The 23,422-nt window shown below is 27.9% G+C and overlaps 1 protein-coding gene across 7 annotated transcripts in view; it reads left to right on the top strand.

The window, feature by feature from the left end:
* The window catches only part of LOC107449276 (uncharacterized), a 110,964-nt gene that overhangs the window by 52,016 nt on the left and 35,526 nt on the right, over positions 1-23,422 (top strand). Inside the window, exon 1 of one of the 7 annotated variants that reach the window (XM_087166151.1) lies at positions 11,067-11,378. The exons of the other annotated variants lie outside the window; for them this stretch is intronic. Coding sequence (XP_087022277.1) covers positions 11,203-11,378 — 176 coding nt within the window. The 5' untranslated portion in view covers positions 11,067-11,202. Of the gene's footprint in view, positions 1-11,066; positions 11,379-23,422 lie in introns of those variants that run through there. 7 annotated transcript variants of the gene reach the window in all.

Here is a 23,422-nt window from a genome sequence, read left to right as displayed (position 1 = left end):
TATAGAAACAAATCTTACTGTGTATGAACTAAGGAAACAATTTTATTAAAATTTAAAATATTTGTTAGCAAAAAAATAATTTTTTATAAACACAAAAGAAAACTTAATTTTTTTTTTTTAAAACAATTTCTTGAAGTGACTAAGTAAAAGGTAAAATTTTTGTTTGAAAATATTTTTAACTAGTAAATAGAACGACAATAAAGCAAAATTTATTCTCAAATATGAGCAGTTTGTATTTTCGCTTCTCTGTAAAACAAGATATTTTCAAGCATTAGCAAAACATTCGAATACTTCAGTTTTTCTCTAAGAAGCATTAAAATGAGTATGATAGAAGATTTGAAAAAATATTTATTTTTAGCATTTTAAAGCACGAGAAATGTTTTTAGAAAATGTAGAACTAATACATTTTAAAGATGTTATAACCTCACTGTACAGGTTTAACTATCTAAACGCATGCGTATATAATTACCAAAAACAGTTTTATTAGTTTAATACTTTCAAAAGAATATTTTAGCTGGCATTAAAGTAAAAAATTATTAGAATGGAAAATAAACACACAAATAATTTTTTACTTTTAATGGATTTATCTTCATTTACTTATGAATAGAAAGCATGTTATTTAAGTCTTTACAATAACTTTAGTTTGAAATAATAAACAGTAGTTTATTATTTAATTTAAAATGAAAATGAGTATGATAGAAGATTTAAAAAAATATTTACTTTTAGCATTTTAAAACACGAGAAATGTTTTTCGGAAATGTAGAACTAATACATTGTAATGTTGTTATAACCTCACTGTACAAGTTTAACTATCTAAACACATGCGTGTATAATTACCAAAAACAGTTTTATTAGTTTAATACTTTCAAAAGAATATTTTAGCTTGCATTAAAGTAAAAAATTATCAGAATGGAAAATAAACACACAAAAAGTTTTTTACTTTTAATTTTTTACTCATATGTAATTCATTTACATATGAATAGAAAACATGTTATTTAAGTCTTTACAACAACTTTAGTTTGAAATAATGTCTCATGCCTTACCTTAAATATGAATTTTTATTAAAATATATGCTTAACGGCAACTATTTGATGAACTTCCTTCAGCTAACCTCATTAAGAGATAGAGCGGAAAAAAAATTCAGTTGTCCTTTTAAAAATGTATTATGTTGAAACCCCATTTATACTTTTTATAAATAGGAACATCAATTTGAAATCATTTGAATATTTTTTGTCCATCTTATACTTTAAGAGTAAGAAAAATAAAATGGAAATAACGTGAAAATAAAATGGAAATAACGACGAAGCCATTTTTTAGTAAACACGGTTGTATTAACAGTACTATAACGAATTTTCAGAGTAAATAAGAGCTCTTCATTAACTTTTGATTGAAAAATAAAAATTACATTCTTATTCTGAAAACTTCTAGAAAAGAAGTAGCCTTTAATTTGTGATTTGAAAAAATATTTTTTTCAGATAACAAAGTTAAGAGGAAAAGTTAATAAAAATAGAGGCTTTTAAAAATGATAATTTTATTTACATTTTTAAATCAGAATTATGAGATTAAAATCTCTTCATATTAAAAAGACGTGCTAGTCGTCATTGCTGTTGATTTGGGTATTCAATTTTAAGATGTATTTTTTATGCTGTACGAATACTGCAAATTGAACAGAGGAAAGTATACAGAAAAATGTACAAAGAGTAGGATGGAATTAAAATAAATATTATTCTATTATTAGTTTAAGAATTTTTAAGTTTCAAACTTGCAGTAAAAAAAGCCAAGCGAGCCACTGAGAAAAATGCAACTGAAGAGCTGAAACTTTGCTTGCTATGCAAGGAGCATTTTTTTGTGAGCTTAACATTCAGTTCTTTTTTAATTCAATTTTTCAAAATAATTTCAATCTTAAGTGTTTTTCCGCAACTAACTTGTTGCTTTTAACAATAACCATACTTCATTGAAAAAGAAAGTCATTAAACGATTGAAGTCATTCCTATATATCAGTATAAATCATATCTTCTTCATATATAAATCATATATCTTCATATATAAATGAATACCTTCATATATAAATATTTTCAGACACTGTTGAAAACTTTATTGCGATTTCAAAATCATCAGAGTAAATTTTATTATTTATCATTTGTCACGAAAATTATACATCGATGCCTCAAATGTGTTGCGTTTCATCGATAGTTAGCACATACAAAATTTATTAACAGCACATACCGAATAATTTTCTTATAATCTTAATTAATATTAATGATAGATGTAAAATTTTCTGATGAAAATGGATTTCACAGTAAAAAGTACCGTAATATGATCCGAATTTTTTTACAGTGTACTCGGCAACTATTGTTGGACGTTATTCAAAAATTATTTTATGGTTATAAGGGCAGTTTAAGGTTTGTTCGAATGAAGAATTATGATAGAATAAGGCTACTCAAAGTGTAATCCTTATAATTTAAAACAATTTATTAAAAAGAATTATTTTAAAGAGATTTTTCAAAATTTTAATATACTTATCACGAAAAAACACTGATTAGTTGCTTAAAATGATACAAATAAATTAAACAAGAATGATTTTAATTTGAAATAGATTACAAAATAAATGTTCAAAGATGTTTCTAAACTAATGTTTCAGAACATACTGGATAATTCTTGTAAAATATTTAATCAAAATATAATGAAACTAAAACAAAAGGATACAGAAAGAAAATTTATTTAATCTATTAAAATTCGTTTATTACATAAATAAATAAATTATGTGTTATAAAAACAGGGTGATAATATTATCACTCTGTATCATTTTTATTACTTTTTATAATGCTTTATTACTAATTTTCAGTTACTATTTTTTGTGTGAAAATTTTAAGTAAGGACAAGCTATAAGAACATTTTTTAAGGTTAAATACTTATTCTACCAGACGATTTCAATATACTATAGTATATGTTATTTATGTACGCATTCATTTTAGTTAAAAACTTTTTATTGTAATTTTCTTAACACTCAAGTAATATTAAAATTTGGCTCCAAGATTTTATGTATCAATCTTCTTCAAAGAAAAAGACCTTAAAATGACAATAAGTAATATAAAGATGATTTCTGAAGTATAACAGCTTCAAAATAATGCATAGATTAAATAAGTATTCATGCTGGAACAAATTCCTGAAAAATTGCTGTAAAACGTGCTGGCTCTAAAGGAAACTTTTAACCGTAACCTGATATACCGTAATTTTCTCTAAATCTATGTAATTCTGTATATATTACTGTAAAAATTATGGTATGACATTTTACGTTGAATCGTACCAACATCCTGAGTGCCGGTACTGATTGCCGTACTTTTCAGGAATTTTTTCACAGCATAGCGCATTTAAAATCTTCCGAAATTTTTTAATAAGGATTGTGTAGAGCCGTGGGATCTCAGGTGATAGATCATTCGCTTTCCAGTGAGGAGAACCGGGTTCGAAACCCAGCGAAGGCTGGTCGATACTAATTCCGCAGTCGGCTCGCACCGATCCCAGTGCTGACGCGAAATATCCTCAACGGTAGTCGGATTATGAGTTAGAGTCCCCTTGCCATTAAGCTAACCGTGGAAGGTTTTAGTAGTTTTCCTCACCATGTAACGCGAATGCGAGTTAGTTCCATCAAAACGTCCTCCACGAAGGCAAGTTTCCTTAGAATAGAGAATTATGCATTTGTTTCTTTTTAAGATAATTGTCAATTAATTAAGAAGTAATCATAAAATTGTCTTGATCTTATTATTTTGTAAAGACAGTGCATAAGCGAAGAATGAATAATTTCGTGAATGAATTTGTTGCAGTTTGAATTTTCAAATGCGGAATCATAGAATTTGAATGCATTTAAATTTTTTTATAACTTTATGGCTCTAAAGGAAACTTTTAACCGTAACCTGATATACCGTAATTTTCTCTAAATCTATGTAATTCTGCATATATTACTGTAAAAATTATGGTATGACATTTTACGTTGAATCGTACCAACATCCTGAGTGCCGGTACTGATTGCCGTACTTTTTAGGAATTTTTTCACAGCATAGCGTATTTTAAATCTTCCGAAATTTTTTAATATAGATTGTTTAGAGCCGTGGGATCTCAGGTGATAGATCATTCGCTTTCCAATGAGGGGAACCGGGTTCGAAACCCAGCGAAGGCTGGTCGATACTAATTCCGCAGCCGGCTCGCACCGATCCCAGTGCTGACGCGAAATATCCTCAACGGTAGTCGGATTATGAGTTAGAGTCCCCTTGCCATTAAGCTAACCGTGGAAGGTTTTAGTAGTTTTCCTCACCATGTAACGCGAATGCGAGTTAGTTCCATCAAAAAGTCCTCCACGAAGGCAAGTTTCCTTAGAATAGAGAATTATACATTTGTTTCTTTTTAAGATAATTCTCAATTAATTAAGAAGTAATCATAAAATTGTCTTGATCTTATTATTTTGTAAAGACAGTGCATAAGCGAAGAATGAATAATTTCGTGAATGAATTTGTTGCAGTTTGAATTTTCAAATGCGAAATCATGGAATTTGAATGCATTTAAATTTTTTTTACAACTTTATTAATTATAATGTAAATAGCAAATTGAATTGCACCACATTTTTAAATGATGTATATATGCTTTTTATGTTTTGTACATTTTACTATAATCAACATATAAAATTAACTATAAGCAAATGACAATTGGTATAAAATAGAACCAAATGCATGAAAAATAAGTTTGAATGCCATTTTATATTGACAAATTGGAAATTAATATTAGTAATATCATATGCAATGAATTTAAAAAAGTAAGAATTAGTTTTATACATTAATTTAATGCGTTATTATCAAACGCTAAATTTGAGCCATGTTTAAAATTACCATGTAACTGCGTCGGTAAAAACAATTTTATTATTATCAAAAGGACGTTTTAATTCCGATATTATATGATTTTAAAATGATTTTTTTGTCTGATGTCAGGAAACTGAAATTTTAATTATATTTTTTACTTAAATTATTGATTTAAGTTAGTCCAAAACTTAATTAAGCATAAAAGATTTAATCTGTTCATATTTAATATTAAGTTTTTTAAAAACGTTCTTCTTAATAGAAGGATACTTATAATCTTATTTGGATAAAGTTTTTAATCGCATTAAATCTGACTTAACCGTTCTAATTTTTTATAATTTAGTTGCAAGTAATATAATTGATCGTAATTAAATAACAGAAATTTGCAACAATATCACCTTTTTTTATATGAACAAGTACACACTTTATTAGAGTTGAACAAAGACGTGATGAAAATGATAAATAAAAAAATAGATATTTATTAAATTAATATAAATGATAAATAAAAATGATGTTTATTGTATATGTTGACATTTAAAATTTGGAGGATGCTAAACTAATTATGTGACTTAAAATATTTAACGTATGGAATTTGATTTAAGCTGGAAACACGTTTCTTAATAAGGGGTAACAAGAAAATTTGTATAAAAACGTTATTATTTATTTTTAATAGAATCTCTCAACATTTATTTAGTCATTGACTTCTCACATTTCATGAAGCCAAGCTTTTGTTACATTTTGTAATAATGTAGATAATTTTTTAATGTATTATTCTGTAAGTTCTTTAAACGTACAAAACTTTCTTTTGTTACTTTTATCGGTTTTTAAAACAGAGAACTGTAAATATAATTTTCAAAGACCTTATTATTAATCATGGGGTTCTAAACAAATTTTAAACTTTTACCATTTCTTAATTCACTGACTTATCAGATTTCATAAATCAACATGATTTCATATTTTCTTTCAAACTTTAATTACATTTTGTAAAAATGTAGATAACTTTTCATTATAATATTTTACACGCTCTTTAAACTTACAACACTTTTGTTTTTGCTTTAATCTTTTAAATCAGGGAACTGAAAATTCAGTTTATAATAAAAAAACTTATTATTAATCATGAGGCTCTAGATAATTCATGAACTTCACCATTTAATTATTCCCTGATTACTGTTACCATTTATTACTCACAGTTCATGAAAGCAAGCTTTTTTTTATATTTTTTAATAGCGCAAATAACATTATATTATTATAACGTTCTTTAAACTTACAACACTTTTTGCTTTAATTTTTTTAAACCAGGGAAGTATAAATTTAATTTAAAGAAAACTTATTATTAATCATGAGGTTCTATACAATTCTTAAACTTCCTTTCTTTATTCATTTATTTTTCACATTTTATAAAAACAAGTTTTTGTTACATTATGTAATAAAGCACTAATTAATTACTCATGCCGTTTAAATCAATCTTCCAACTGAACCACTTGTTTATCCTCAGGTTTCTTTCAATGCAAAGAAAATTCAAGAGAAATGCAAAGAATGTTCAAAAGTAACGAAAGCATGGAAAAAATATCCGAAAAAAAGGAAAAAAAATTAATAAAAATCCGGAAAACAACCGATATAATCTTTTCATCAGCTCACACGATTATATCCGCAAAGAGGCGTGCTTTCTAATATTGCATCAATATAGTCAGAGCAAAATATAACAAAACAATAGTGTGAGGAGCACTAAAAAAATTACAAAGAATTTACAACAAACGAAATAGAACACATTAAGTGTTATATAGAAGACATTAATTGTGCGATATTTGAATGCAATCTTCTGAAATCTATTGTAGTTATACTGCCATAAAACTAGAAAAATGTCTTGTTGACATAATTATTCATTGAGACCATAAGATTATGTTATCCCATATAAAAGTATAATTTAGTGTCAAAAAATTAACAAGTGAAAAAATAAATTTTCATCATGAGATGGGCAAAACTCATGTAGACCCGTAATTTTTGTCTTTTCTTGCTAATGCCAACTTCAAAATAATTTTGATTGTTTCATTACCACGTGAAATAGGTATACAGAGTGTTTCATTATAACGTTCTTAGTAAATATTTTCAGTATCTTTTTCTAAAAATTAGAAAAAAAGTATGCATTAATTAGCATATCAAATTAGTACATATCAACAATTATTGATGGAGTCTTATAACATTTCTTTTTAAATATATTCTTAATTGAATTGCTTTCACAATGAGAAACTTTCATTACTCCGTTTTAATATCCATGATCATTACGAAATACGCTGCATATATTAATTTAGAATAAAATTTTCTAACAACTATACATTTTCCATCGTGTTTTTTTATTGTAAATTAAGTTATAGTCTTAAGAAACGTAATGGATGTGAACGACTATCAAGAAAATATAAAGAATAAGCATTTTTACAGACGTATAACTTAGATTAATTTTTTAATTTGTATACTGTTTAATATTTCAGACTAGGCTCTACGAATTCAGATTATAGTCTATAAAAACATACTTGCATCATGATAACAACTAAATACATCCAAATTAGCTGCATCACGCCAACATTCTTATTCAATTTATTATTATCATGAATCTTTTTCCCCATAAAATGTTACCGTGTGAATCTTATAATTGTAAATAATTGTTCATTAAATTGTATAATGTCATGCTAGGACGAAAGATTAGTAAAAATGATTATTCTCATTTTTTCTCTTGTTCAGAAGTAATCACGTTAAATAGTAATAGAGAATAGTGTTATAAAGGGGTTATTCTGTCGAGTATATAAGACATTTGTGAGGTTTTTGGTTGTTCGCTTTATGCTATGAGAAAAAATGTATGGCAAAAAACTACCACATTATGGTAACATTTATTGTGTTTTTGGTTCTATAGAAACAGCAAAAAGCTCGGTCATTTTTACCGTTGACCTTCGGTAATAATTTTTACGAAATCAGCAATAAAATATGGTTAACGTAAATATGGTTAACGTAAAATTAATAACGTGTGATAAAATTTGGTAAGTGGGGTAAAATGTGGTAATTTTATCATGATACTTTAGAGCACGGCATAAAAAATAATTTATTCAATGCAATTTACTTTTCACTTTTGTAATTTTTATTAAATGTGTGGTTATAAGAACTATACTTTTGAAAACCAGAAGTTTCGGTAAACAGTTACCTTATGAACGAAAAATTTATCAAAAAAATGCTTTAAATGCCGTATATTTGGTTTTATTAACCATAATTATATTTTTTTTATATTTTATTTATACATTATTTTTTTATAACTAGAAATTAAATTACAATACAGTTCGGTGATTTTACTCGAAAAAAATTATTCCAATCAGCAAAAACAAATACATTCTAATCCCAATATTCAAATAAACTGGATTTTGATGATTATAAAACCTCATTTTCTTTCCCTGAATTTTATTGATTAAAAATTTTTTTTCTTCTTAGAATAATAGTTTGCATCTCTTAATAAGTATAGTTTTCTTTTACTTCTTTTTTTTCAAGGATTCATAAACCATAAGCTATTGGTGGTTGTTACGAAAAATCCTGCGTTTATGTAACAAATAGTTAAGAAATCTTTTTAAGCTTGGATAAATTTAAAATGACATCATAATAAAAATTGGTTAGAACTGATTTTCTGGATACAATTTTAATAATCCAAAAATCATGAATTTAAGACTCACATATGCCTCATAAATTGCATTAAATTAATTTTTATCAATAATCGCGTCAAAGCTGAAAGTACGAAACATATAACCGTATTTCAAAGAAATAATGATAGAAATAAAAGATGCAATACATTTTGTATATTCTATCGAAGGAGAATCAAGACCCGTTTTGTAAAAAAGACAACGTAAACAAAAATTATTATGTAGGAAAACAAAGCGATATATCTCCTTTTCTACGAAAGAAACATATTTACTTTCAGAACAGCGTATCGCGACATATTTACAGCTCTATCCAGATACTGAAGTGCAGGTATAAATAAAATTTTTGCCTTTCTTAAGAAGAGCAATTCTCATGTAGAATTCTTCTGGATACATCCGTTGGATTTCTGACACTGACATCTTATTGGCTGATTCTTCCCGCTTAAGAAATGACGTCAGGTGCAAGACAGTAAAGTCATTCCTACCTGAGATTGGCATTTCATTTCTTTAATGTTAACTTATCGTTTCTTTGGCGAGATAGGCGAAAATATATTCGAACAATATCTTTAATTACTATGATAATTGATAATTTAAGTATTTATAATTTTTTATTTTAGTTTATAAGATTATTTTTATTGTACTGAATGATTGTAAAAGTTTCTAATTTATTTTAGTTTTTAAAATTTAAATTACACGCATACCGATAATAATTTTAAGAATGTCTTAAAAATCATAACTATTTTTAGTATTGTTAATACAGAATATCCTATGGTAATTTTTTAATCATGGCGAAGTTTCAAGCCACTCAAATAGTCCTAATATTAATTTTGTTATTATAAAAGTTATTTTTTTAACATTTGCTGAAAATATAGTAAAAAGGCTAAAAAATTTTCATAACAGCTATTTATTTTAAATGAGATATGGAAAAGACAGTTAAAGTTATTGATCCAGATGTAAATACTTTGGAATTTTATTTTCAAATCCTCAAGAGGAGAAGTTTTTAAAATATGTCAGTATTTTTTTGAAAAATAAAAATGTTGGAATCCATTTTCAATTTATAAAACCTGCTACAAAATTATCGAAAATGCACAAATTTTCATTTTTAAAATTCGGCTCTATTTTTTTTCTAGTTCTATTAATATTAATTTGAAAAATTACAAATTTTAAGCGACAGATTTAAAACAAATCAACAATTTTGACTGTGTATTAAGAAAGACATATTTCCTTTTGTTAAAAATTATGAATAATTTAGGTGAATTTAAGGTAATTTGTAAATACACTAATTTTAAGTGATTGTCACTCAAATGAAAATATTCTTGTCATGTTACGGCAATAGATCGTGTATATTTAGACACGACTTATTGTAAAAAAATATTGTATTAGACTATTTCCGAATGTCAAAAATAACCTCCACAATTTTAAAAAAACCGATTCGAAGAAAAATGAAAAAAAAAATGATTGACATGATGACAACAATTTTTTGACAACAATTTTTCTGAAATGATTGACATGAAAAAAGGGAATTAACTCCTACCGAGTGTTTCAAATGGCTATTTTAATTGAATTTACATAGACATTTTCTTTAATATTCTTCGTTATTATGAAAAATATATTAAAGCAACTTAAAATAATTGTATTTAATACATTGCAAGAACTTACAAACACTTTTCTCGGTATTTACCTACATTAAAGGGCATAATTAACTATATTAGAGCGGATTTTAAATATAAAAAAATTTACACTTACTTTTTATCTATATATTCTAATTTTATAGCAAATTATTAAGGACGTTACAACAACTTACTTGCGTTTTTCCTCATATTTTCTGATACAAAAGCACATAATTAAATATATCAAGATAATTTACAAATACATCTATCCATATGATAGTAGGCAATGGAACTTACAAAAAATTTTCTCTAAATTCCCCGATATTGTAGCACGTTAATTAAATATATTAAAGAAACTTATAAATACTTTTATTTAATTTTTCGAGGTTATAACAAATAATTACATTAAGTAAAACAATTTACGCATAGTTTTTTCAGCATTCCCTTATGTTATAGGACAAATTAAATACGTTAAAGGAACTTACTTAAACTTTTCTCTATATTTGATGCGTATTACAGCAATTTAATAAATAAAACTGAATATAGTTTTAAACTAATAAAAGTTGAGAAGATATCTTCATTTGATTACAATAACGTTTTGGTAGAAATTTTGCTTTTAGCTATTTGTTCATTAAACCTTTCATAATTTTTCCATGTTTACCAAAAATAATAATTCCAAAATTTGAATAATAAATTTTAAAAAAATATTATATTTAATCAAATATCAATTCCCTTAGGCCATTTAATCAAATAATTCTTGCAGACTTTCGTATCCTTTATCTTTCTTTAATCATCTTAGGTTAAGGCATCCTCCTCGGATGCGGAGGAGGATTTCACTTTATTGTCGCCAAACAAAGTGAATCATTTTCATAGGCAACCCCTTCGCCAACGCGCAGCGGGCGGGTGTTTCGTTATAAAAATTGTTTCAAATCTCACCCCCTTTTTCAAACGCAAACGATTCCTCACCACTAGTTTATCATAAAGCATTCAGCACTGCAGCAATAAAATAATTCCGAAGAAATTATTTTGAAGTCTTCTAGGAGTTTTAGTGAAATAAAATCATAAATTCATTAAAGAATGCTTGGTTTCAAAACGAGTCTAATTATTTTTTTGAGTGCGGTTGTCTTAATTATTTTGATATCAGGTGCTGAAAGTAAAGGCTTAGATTGTGAAAGACATTGTAGGATCCACCGGGTTTCTGTTGGGTCCTGTAGGTGCAGGCCAGAGCTATTCGTCAAAAAGAGATTTTCCAGGTACATTCATTTACTGATAAATACATTTAATTGTTAGATATCATTTATTTAATAATATTTGAATAAATACTTTAATTTAAATCTGCTATTATTTACATTTCAGTATTCATTTCCCTTAAATTTCATCAGTGGTAATACTGGTGGTAGTGGAAGAGTTAATTTGTCAATAAAGACTTTTTCAAAAATTTAAGGGATATGGGGTATAAAAAGTTTGAAATAATTAGGGACTTATTTAATTATTGAACTCATAAGATATAATGAGCTATGAGCTTTCTTTTAAATGGAAAAAAGAATCCTTTCATATTCTACTATACACTGTAAAAGTCTCCGGATCAAATTACGATGCAAAGTGCGGGAACTTTGGGTCAATCAACTGTAAAATTAATTTTACCATAATTCCATTTTAATTGTAAAGTATTGTATAGTAATTTTTTTAATCATAGTGATTCAGTGATATCTCGGTAATTATTATTGTTAAAAATATGTTGTATCAGAGTTATTTGTTCTGTAGCTTGTTTTGGTAAATATGGATTTTTCGGTAAAAATACTGGTATCCTTAGTACTGGTACTTTTTCCGGTATTTGTTCGAGAATTCCTCACAGTGTAGTATAGCATATAATTAAATACATTTAACTAATTTTCACATACTCTAGCTTATATTTACTTATACTATGGCATGTAATAAAATGCATTAAAACAATTTAAATTTTTTTTTAGTATTTTCCTTTATTGTTATGAAATATCTTAAAGAAACTTGCATTTACTTTTCCTCTCTAATCAATATCTAGTGGGTGCAGACCAGAGCTATTCATCAAAAAAAAATATTTTACATCAGTTATATTTATTTAATAGAATATAAAATAAACATTAACTTAATTAGCTGTGATTGACTAGTGTATTATAAAGAAAAAATATCATTAACTTATGAAACCATAAATGACTATTTTATTTTCTCAGAAAACGAAGCATCATTAACTTAAACTATAAATGATTATTGTCTTTTTATTGAGAATAAAATGCCAGTAACTTATAAAACTATAAATGATTATTGTCCTTTCATTGAGAATAAAATGTCAGTAACTTATAAAACTATAAATGATTATTGTCTTTTTATTGAGAATAAAATGTCAGTAGCTTATAAAACTATAAATGATTATTGTCTTTTTATTGAGAATAAAATGTCAGTAACTTATAAAACTACAAATAGCTTGTGTTATTTTTATTGACGTTTCTAAAAATGCATCATTAACATTTTTTTTCATGAATGTAATAGATTTTATTTATAAGTCTGACTCGAAACTAGCTTAACGAAAAGAAGAGTGTCATAGTTTATTTAAATATTTATTAATTTATTTAATTGAATTCTGATAATAATTTAATGACAAAATTTTTGTAGAATCACCCATAATTCAGGATTCTAATATTTGTTTTTGCCATTTGGAATTCTGTTTCTAAATTTATTTTTAAACATATGACAGAAAGAGTTTTTAGGCAGAAATATTTCTAATTACATTTTAAATTGGATTCGTGACATTTAATGTTATTTAATATTAATGGAGCATTCTAACATAGTATAAGCATTTAATAATAGTTTGTGTATAAATCACTATTATTGAAAAAAATTCCAACCAAGATTTGTTTGATACAATTGGAAAAGTTTATATAAATTACTTTTCACCTTATCTGATGAAAGAATATCGGCTCAGAACGAAATTGCACAAAAAATTAAATATTTTAACCAAAGAAATATGTTATTTTTATTGCAAAAAATATAATATTGTTTTATATTAATAAATGATATATTAACTGGTTAATTTATGCGAGAAGACCTCTACTGCTATAAGTTTCTGTCTATGGTTAATGTTAAAGATAAAAAAAATAAATGTTTATAAGGAATTAAAAAATACCATACATCCGCTATTGTAATAATTTGTTATTATTATTATGATTAGTAAAAGGAACGCATTTTTCAACTATACAACAAGTGCAATGGAGTATATTTCCTGTATTATTACATAAAAGAAACAAGAAGGAATGAAATTTTACCTTAATTTTGTCTTACAATTTTAATCTTTTAAACTTATTAAGTTGTGTGTGGGAAACCACTGTCCAAGTTATCTTCCATTCAAAAGAAAACTTGGATTTTTATGAATCATGCATCAAAAGAATGCGTTTTTTGTTGACCAAGCCTCCTTATTTCCTTACTTAACTATTTACAATCAACATTCCGTGTTATCATTGGTGTTAAAAACTATTGCAAACTATTATACTTCTGTCTTTTTTTATTGCTATTACAAAATATACGCTTTTTTCATAGCAACAAATTCTCCATAGACGCCCGGTGGCTGAGCGGTAGCGCTTCGCGCTGTCGTGCTACAGGTTCCTGGTTCGATCCTCGGGCCGGGCAAGGTTGACTCAGCCTTTCATCCCTTCAGTGGGTCGATAAATGAGTACCAAGCATGCTTGGGAACTTGACACTGACCACCTGACCGGAACATCTGCTCCTGCACCCCAGAGCCCAAGGTCAAGAAAATGAGATGGGTACAGTAGGCCTTGGCCCTCTACGGGCTGTCGCGCCACTGAGTTTAGTTTAGTTTAAATTCTCCATAGTGAAAATTCTATCTACTAATAGGGGTTGTCATTATAACGGACTTACACTCTATTATTTTAATAGATAACTTGTGATTTTTCTTCCTACTTAATGAAGATTTCTTTTATAATTACAAATGAATCCTATATTTTCTGGCATGTTCGAAATTTGGACTGTAGAGCAATTTTATAGCAAGTAGATCACTCTTTTCGCCTATGTCACACGCTTAAAATACATTAAAATATCTTGCAAAACTAATCTGCATCATGTTCCAAAATGTCAAATTTTCAAATCTAATTACGAAATTTCTGAATTAATTACTAAAAATGATCAGATTTGTCTTAAAATTAATCTTTCAAGAAAAATTCTTTTGAGTTTACTTTAAACAGTGAAATATATTTCTAAGAAACTCATACATTTTCAAGAGTCGATATCATTTTTAGTAATTAATGAAGTTACATTTATTTTGCGTTCCATCATGTTTCTTCAATTGCACTTTGTATGAATTTTCTTCTTGACGTTATATTTCAAAATGTCTTATAAAATTACAAATTAAGGTAGGTGTGATGTTTTTTTCTACTAATTTTTCATTCGTTCATGACTGTGACTTTTTCGAAATAAAAAATACTCGATAAAAAACTTATAAAATATATTTTTATTTCCAATGAGCTGCACAATCGGTCTTATCGATGAGCAGACCTAGTGCGTTCTCAAGAGGTGGTATCCATTCTTTCAGAACCACCACAATGGGTGAGATACCGTTGGTCACGCTAATTTGGACGTCTAGTTTCTGCCACACTAGATGGCAGCACCGAGACTCTATTTGGATGCTAAAGTGCACTAGGAATTTAATTTTGCGGGAAATGCCACGAGCCAATAAGGCACTCCAGGGATCTTTTACATGCCGCATAATCATACGACATGGCAGCTGAGGATTTTCTGCATCCCGAAAATCCGGTGTCTGGGCCGGGGATCGAACCCGCAGACTTGGGCTTAGAAGGCCGACGACAAACCAACTGCGCCACCCAGCCACAATCGTATGAAATATTACAGTCTTAAAATCGAGTATTAATACTTGCTATAATGAAGCTAGTTGTTCTTAAATAAATGTTGTTAATTTCTAGGAAAAAAATACAAAATACACTGCTGGACAATTGCTAAGGACGGATCACAAATTGCAATGTAGCATAACATTAAGCGAGACATGAGACCTAGTAGGATAAAATATAGTTGCCACACTGTTCAGACATTAGAATAAAGAATATTCATTGTTCTGGAAAGCACAAAAGCTATGAAACATCTGAAAGATAAAAAATGTTCATTTGATGCTGCGTACGGAAAAATGGAACAATGCATCTAAATGTCAGCAGGCAACTTGAAGAAAGGTCTCAGTACGGGATATGTCCACCGTAGAGTGTGATGCAACATTCTACACGTCGTATCATACTTGGCACAGCATTATCCAGCAGCTGTTGAGGCAAGTTATCCCATTCCTCTGTCAGTGCACGGATGAGGGTGTTCTTGTTTTTCGAAGGATAGTTTCGACCAGCAAGTTGCTTCCCCAAAGCATCCCAAGCATTTTCAATGGGGTTTAGATCTGGAGAACGTGATGGCCATACGAGGCGCTGAATACCCTCGCTGTCTGGACAATCCTGAACAGCGAGTGTTCGATGACATGTTGCGTTGGCGTCCATAAAAACAAATTTATCACCGACAGCGCCACGGAAAAGACGAACATGAAGAAGTAGAACTTCATTAATGTATCGTTGGCCCGTAATAGTTCCATTCGCAACCACATGTAGGAGCGTGCGGCCATTGATCATGATGCGGGCCCACTCCATGACACTGCATGTCGGATATCGGTCCCTATCCTGGATATTTTCTGGACGATAACCAGTACCACTCTCGCGCCAGATCAGTTGGCGTTTACAATCCGATGACAGACTGAACCTACTCTCACCTGAGAACAGTACGCAAGTCAAGTCCTGTACAGTCCAATTGTGATGCTCACGACACCATTACAAACGGGCAGTACGGTGCTGTCTGGTCAATGGGACTCACACAACAGGTCAGCAGGAGTATAGTCCTCCTCCCCTCAAACATCTGGCAACAGTTTTTCGGGAGATCTGCTTTCCTGTGGCAGCAGGAAACTGATTTGCCACCTGGTGAGCTGTGGTGCGCCTGTTCCTTTTTGCTGATAGGACGATGTATCTGTCTTCTGCAGGCGTCGTACTTCTAACACAACCTCCCCGTGCCGCCTACTACACATTCCAATAGTTTTAAATGATTTCCCCATACGCGAAACAACGCTGTGAGCGATGTCGAACTCCCTGGCAACATCTGTTATTTTTTGCCCTTCTTCGATCTTTCCAATAATTCGGTCACGCTTAAAATCATCTAAGTGATATCGGGAAGACATGCCGAAAATGTCAAGTTCGTCAACTAAATCTTTCCTATAAAACTTTGACTTGAAACAACAACTCGCCGCACGCGTCAAAACCTTTAAAGCTCTTATCAGCGCTATCACGTGATGAACAGACGTGGGAAAAAAATGTGCATACGCATACCTCTTCTTACTATATCCCGCACTTATTCTAATTTTCCACGTTTTGCTTCCTTTCATTTTGTGGCAGCTATGAATGATAGTGTTATCCGTCCTTAGCAATTGTCCAGCAGTGTATTTAAAAAATAATCCTAAAAAAAGAATTAGAAAAAAAAACCGCGAAGGCTATAATTATGCTAAAATATATTATACTTCATAAGAGGTTTGAGCTAATTACCGAAGATAAATTTCAGGACCGATATCAAAATTAAATAATTTTAATGTAGTTTATTTAAATTTATTTTTCTTGTGTTCTAAAATAAACTTAAAACACATCTATATAAAAAATAGCAAGTGTTTTAATAAATAATTAACTAATTTATAAATAATAAAAAAAATAATTATTTAACTTATTTATCTTTTTTTGAGCAGAATAAAATAATAGTTAAAATAAAAAAATATAAAATTTTTAAATTGATGAAACATAATATTTTTTTTTGCAAATCATTTAATATATCGGATTAAATATGATTCATTTGTAATATAAAATTTTTATCGACATTTAATTTTATTCCCAAAAATTTATTTCTAATTGAAAGAAAAAAATATGTTTCATAGAAAAAAAATATCATTAAAAAAGATTAATTTATATTAAAAAAACTTAAGCTCATTTTATTTTAAGAATAAATTTCCCAAACATACAAGAATAAGAAAAAAGTATAACTTTATATTATTTTAAAACTGTATCTAATAAATGTTGTTATATTAATTTAGGACGCTGTTGTCTTTTTTTGTAGCAAATCTCAAAGGAATATTTTGTTCTCTCAGTTGCAGTTGTAAAATTTATTTAAATTTAAAATATTAGTTTTCAGAATTTTAATGCAAAACTTGGACTATTTTAGTTGAGTTCGAAATCGAGTTCAAACCTTTTCAGGGAATATATATATTTTGAAGTCGAATTTATTTTCACTATAAAAATGAATTTTAACCATTATCAATCTAAGAAATTTATATATCATAAATATGAAACATTTTTAGAAGTATTCTACGTTCTTCAATTTTTTAATTTTTTAATTATTTTTTACAATATTTCTTGAAAATATATCCTGAATTTTATTTTCGAGAACAAAACTTAGTGACATATATATTCTCTTACTTTGCTTCGATAAACATTAGAATTAAAAACTATTTTTTTTTCATCTTATATATAGCAGTATGAACAAGATATCAAATTTTATGACAAGCTGTGTTAACAAGGTAACGAGATATATTTAAAAAAAAAACAAATTCATGTAATATTGGTTACATATATATCGGTGGTATATTTTTATTAAATGTACTAAATTCAAAATAAATAATTTGAGTTGTATAGAAATGAAATATTATGAGCAAGTTTATACTTACTGTCTATTTATTAATAATAAATATTACTGTTTGTACTTATTATTCAACCGTCTTATTATTTTTCAACCGGTAATTTTATAACCGTCATTAAACAACCGATCCAATTTTATGGGTTCACGACTACTAATGCTCAACTCCGTAGCCTTGTAATTTTGAACCCAATCCAGAAGACAAGGGAACTCCTGGATCGAGTATTGGGAGAAATTTGACTCCCAATACTCGATCCAGGAGTATTGGGAGTCAAATTTCTCCAGGTCTTTTTGATGGAGCTAACCCGCATTTGTGTTACATGGAGAGGAGGACCACGAGAACATCCCACGGTTAACCTGACGGCAAGGGGACTCTAACCCATGATTCGTCAACCAGTGAGGATATTTCAAGTCAGCAATGTGGTCGGTGCAAGCCGGATGCGGGATTCGTATTGACTCGGATTCGAACCCGGTACGCCTCAATGGAAGGCGAACCTTCTATCCCTTGAGCCATCGTGGCTCATAGAATGTTTTTTTATAAAATGTTCTCGAATAAATAGCTTATGCACTGCAAACATTTTTTAGGGCTGTTTAACACCAAAAATGGGGCAACTACTTTACGCCAAACATGGTGATATGAAACAGAAAGGATAGTTTGTCGTATAGTAAATACCACTTGTTGAAACCATGAAGACTCTTTTTATTTCAATTTCGAATTTTCATATTTTATTCAAATTAAAAACAATATATTATACCAAAGCATAATGTAATAGGTTTAGGTATAAATCGTTTTTAATTTGAAGGGAAAAAAAATAAAAACAAAGATTGTACGTAGAGAATTTGAAAACATATATATTTAAGATCTTATATTTTAATTTGTCTTCAGAAAACTTTTAAATTCTTTTAAATTTTATTGTATAATTTTGAAGAAAAAAAATTGAGAAAAATTCTTTAAAATTGCAATTTTTTTTTAAATTTTTAAACTCCATGCGGAGAAAACAATTCTTGTAAAATTACTTTACAGTAGGTTAATGAAATTTCTGGTAAAAAGAGCCCTAATTCTGGAAATAAAGACCAAAATAAACTGTATTTAAACCACTAATTTGGTAATTTTTCCGTTCAAATGGTAACGATTTACCGGAAATTCTGGTTTTCAAAATTTTAGTTCTGATTACTGTACATTAAAAAAAATACAAACCGAAAGGTAAATTTAACCGTAGAAACTGTTTCCGAGCCATGATCTAAGATATCATCACAAAATTACCTAATTTTACTTCATTTACTAAAATTTTATCACGTATTATAAAACCATATTTCATTGTTTATTTTACAAATATCATTACCAAAGCACTTAAGAGCATATATGGCAGTACTTTTACTTTCGTTACTTGTACCGCCGGTACAAGTAAAAAGTACGTACTTTTACTTGTACTTCGTTACTTTTTAAATTTAGTACTTTTACTTGTACTTTCTTTACTTTTTAGGGAAAAAGTACAAGTATTTGTAACGGAAATATCGAATGAAATCGTTACTTTTTTCTAAAACTCGGTAAGCTTTCTAAAGAAAAAAATAAATAAATTAATTAAAAAAAAATGCTTATGTTTTTTTAATTTATAAAATTAATGTGCAATATATATGCATTTACAGCCAACTTCGTGTTTAAATACCGCATGTTTCAACTTATACTGCACATTCAATTATTTTTTACTAGTTCAAAGATCACAAAGCTATCTGAAACCCCGTGTTTGGTTTGTTTATGTTTGTGCTTTTAAAACGTGTTTCTAAAGAGTAAAACAATTTTAAATCAATGGTAATTTAAATAAATAAAAATAATAAACTAAAAATTAAGATCAATAGATAAAATTTCTTTTTCGTGTAAATCCATAAAAAGTTTGATAGTAAAATTATATTTCATTTTAAAATCATATTATACGATTATATTATAAATTTATATTATAATATTCTTCCGAATTTAAGAATAAATTAAGATCCATAACTTTCAAAATTAAAAATAATTAAATAAATAACAACAATTTTGCAAAAACATTAAAGAACATAAGAATATTACTCAATAAAATTTTAGGTTACTTTGAATTTTCGATTTCCTAGAAATGTACTTTTAAATCGTTACTTTTTTTGTTTAGTACTTGTACTTCTACTTGTACTTTTTACTCGTTACTTTTTAAAATAAGAACTTTTTACTTTTTACTCGTTACTTTTTTTAAAAATACTTGTACTTTTACTCGTTACTTTTTAAAAGTAACGTTGCCATATATGCTTAAGAGGTAAAAAGCAAGGTAAAAAATACCGATTCCTATAGATTCAGAAACTCGGTAAATTTTACGATATTCTGGTAGTTAAGACCCGAAGAAATGTTTAATATTGCAGAATTTTAGTTCGTACGTACAGCTACGTAAAAAATTAGAAACATCATTTTTAAAAATTCATTGAAATGCCTAATAGATAATTTCTGAATATTTTTAGACAGTTTCTAAAATGCAGGTGCTTTGCAATGACTTTCCTTAATATATTTTTTATATCTCGTCAAAAACGCAATAAAAAATATATGCATTAATAATCAAATTTTGAGCAATGATAAAAAAAAACTTTATGAAAAACTCTGCCGAATCAGTGTTGAGGAAAAAAGGTTTAAAAGCATTAAAATGTTTAAAAACAAAATGGAATTGAAATAGAAAAAATAAAGGGGGCAAAAAGAAACAAGGAAAATTGCGAAATTAATGCTGAAACTTACCCTAATTTACCTCTCTCGGCTTCTGCAGTTTTTCTGGTTCCCACATTTCCTTTCATACCATTTCTTTCAATAAATATTAAAAGTTCTTTTTCAACTAAGCATACTCTCAAAAAACGTATACACTAAATAAAAAAATATCAGATATTTTTAAAAATTTAATGTTTGATTGAATTTAAGATTGAATTTAATTTTATTTGATTTTTAATTATAATGACATAAAATCCCCTATTACATGCTACAGAAATTACATCCACTTTGTACATTTTTAAGAAAATCATTGTAAAATTAAAGAGGTTTTATGTCTGTGAAAAAAGGCCTCTTTTAAGAAAACGCCATTTAAAGTTTAAGAAAGCTTATTTCATAAACACCCGCCAATACAGAAATCGTTGGCTGAAGAAAAGCACGCCAATTTCAACTAAGATACCAAGTAGTTTCTATGGATCCCGTAAACATTCCGAAAATTAACTTAAAAAAATTCAAAGATGCTTTTTAGTTTAAACATCAAGACCTTTGGGGAAAAAATAGGGCTTATCATTATATTACTCAAAGATTTTCAAACATAATTACCTATTGAAGTGTGTCTCAATGTATTAAGATAGTGTTTTCAACTTTGGGAACTGTTGAATTATGTACAAATTATTATTTATTATATACAAAAATTTTGCACTAATTACTCGCCATTTCAAAAATGGCTTATTTAATTTATATCAAGTCCATAAATCCTAACACCTCCAAAAAATCTAGTAAGAGTGTTTCTGAAACTAACTCCTTCAATGTAAAATATAAACGTTGTAAAATTTGTACGGGTGGTATGGGGTAATCCTATTCTTAGTACAGGTTCTGAAAAAAAAATTCTGTTTTTGTCATAGGTAAAAATTGAAAAAAAAAATGATCGGGGATTTTTTGCATGATTTCACAATTTAATAAAATTAAAATTAAAATCTAATTTTATCATAATCATCTTATAAATGCAGTTAAATGTACAGAATTAAAATAACTATAAAATAATAATGAAATTAAATAATGAAAGAGATTTAAAATAAAATTGTTTCGAAACATCATTCAGGAATTAAAACTTCAGAATTTATTCGAAATATTTCTTTCATTTAATTTAAACCAATGTCTCTTAAAAGTGTCACTAACTTCTTAATATTCAGAATTTGAGACTTGAACTACATAAGAAGGTAAACCAAACCATGACATGATTAAAATAAAAATAAAAATAATGAATTTCAATTGTCTAATCTTACTATTAATTTAAATCAAGTTACAGAAAACTCTATATGAATAGGTATAAGACATTGTCACTGTTTTGTTTAAAAATAAATTGACTTTCTAATATCTATGCATCTTGCACTGCTTTTGTTCGTATTTTGCACACATTTTTATTTAATGCCCTAATTTAACTCTAAATTAATATGCATTTCAGAACAGAAATTCGAATGACTTCATGGCATATTTCAAAAAGACTACAAAACAATTGTATTGAATATTTAATAAGTTGTTTGAAAATTTAAAAGTTAAAACTGTTCAGTTTAATTACAATCTATTACGTAGCACACTACTTAATTTTGAACAAAATTTGCCTGTTTCCAGATTTAAGGCATCAAAATGTATTTCGTATATTTTAATGCTAAATTTAAAATAAATTTATTCAGAACTAATACTGCTTACAAAATAATGCTTTAAAAGACTAAACGACGAGCAGCGGTGCAGTTTACTTATTCCATTCTATTTTCAAAATATTTTAACAGGCATGCTTGTTTGATATAATCTGGAAATAGGAAAATTTTGAAGTTTCTTCAAAGGTTGAGTTTTATATAAATATACTTTAAATTTAAATCTTATGTATGCATTTCATAGATACAGAATGGCAAACCCAATATTACTTTTTGATGCCAAGACGGTATCCGAATATACAGAATGTTTTCTAATATTATGTTTCCTAATTTATATTTTGTTCTAAAACATGAAATGAAGCACTTTTGCATAATTTCAAAATTTTTTTAAGACTTAGTTATGCTCTTCGGGCTTTTTAGAGCATAATATATCTAGATTACCTACTAGATAACATTTCTAGATAAGATGCACCTATTCTCTATGTTCCCCGATCTATAAGTTCCTCCAAGCTATCCTTTCTTTAAATTTACTGAAGATTTTTCTGCTCTCTCCTTTTTGGGCTCTCTTTTTCTCGTGCCATCAGGAGCCTTGGAGAGAGAAACGTGCTTTATTTTCTCTTTTAGCAATCTTAAACAAGACCTGTCCGTCTTCACTTTCTTATGTAAGTTCATCTCTTATTGTAGGGAAGTCCGTTCCTTCCAATATTGTTTAACTTCTTACTTTAATAAACCAAATTATTTTGAATAAAGATTATTCTGAGACAATTATTTTGGATAAAATTACTTAGATGCCTGATTTTCTGCGGCGTCAAGTTTCAGTACTATAAAACCAAATTATGTAACTATTGATTTAGAGATATTTTTGCTTTGTTTTGTTTTGAATGCATGTATTAGTACCAAAAATTTATTTTTAATATTTTGTATTAGGATTAGGTTTATATCAAGTTTACATGCTGGACAAAATTAATTTTTTCTCGGCAAACATAATATGCAGGATAATGAAGAAGAAGAAGAAAAAAAACAGTTCTTTATTATGGTGAAAAAGCGCTATTGCCCTAAAATACAATTTGTACAATATTATTTTGAATTTAACATTTCTTCAAGGTTTGTTGGCTGATTTGTTCAATTCTATATAATCAGAATTTTTCTTTAATATGGTGTTTGAGCG

This window comes from Parasteatoda tepidariorum, chromosome 6 (assembly GCF_982258835.1).
Source record: "Parasteatoda tepidariorum strain Cologne lab strain chromosome 6, Ptep-v5.0, whole genome shotgun sequence".
NCBI classification, from domain to species: domain Eukaryota; kingdom Metazoa; phylum Arthropoda; class Arachnida; order Araneae; family Theridiidae; genus Parasteatoda; species Parasteatoda tepidariorum.
The sequence above is the reverse complement of the archived record's forward strand: the minus strand, read 5'-3'. Positions and strand labels throughout refer to the sequence as shown.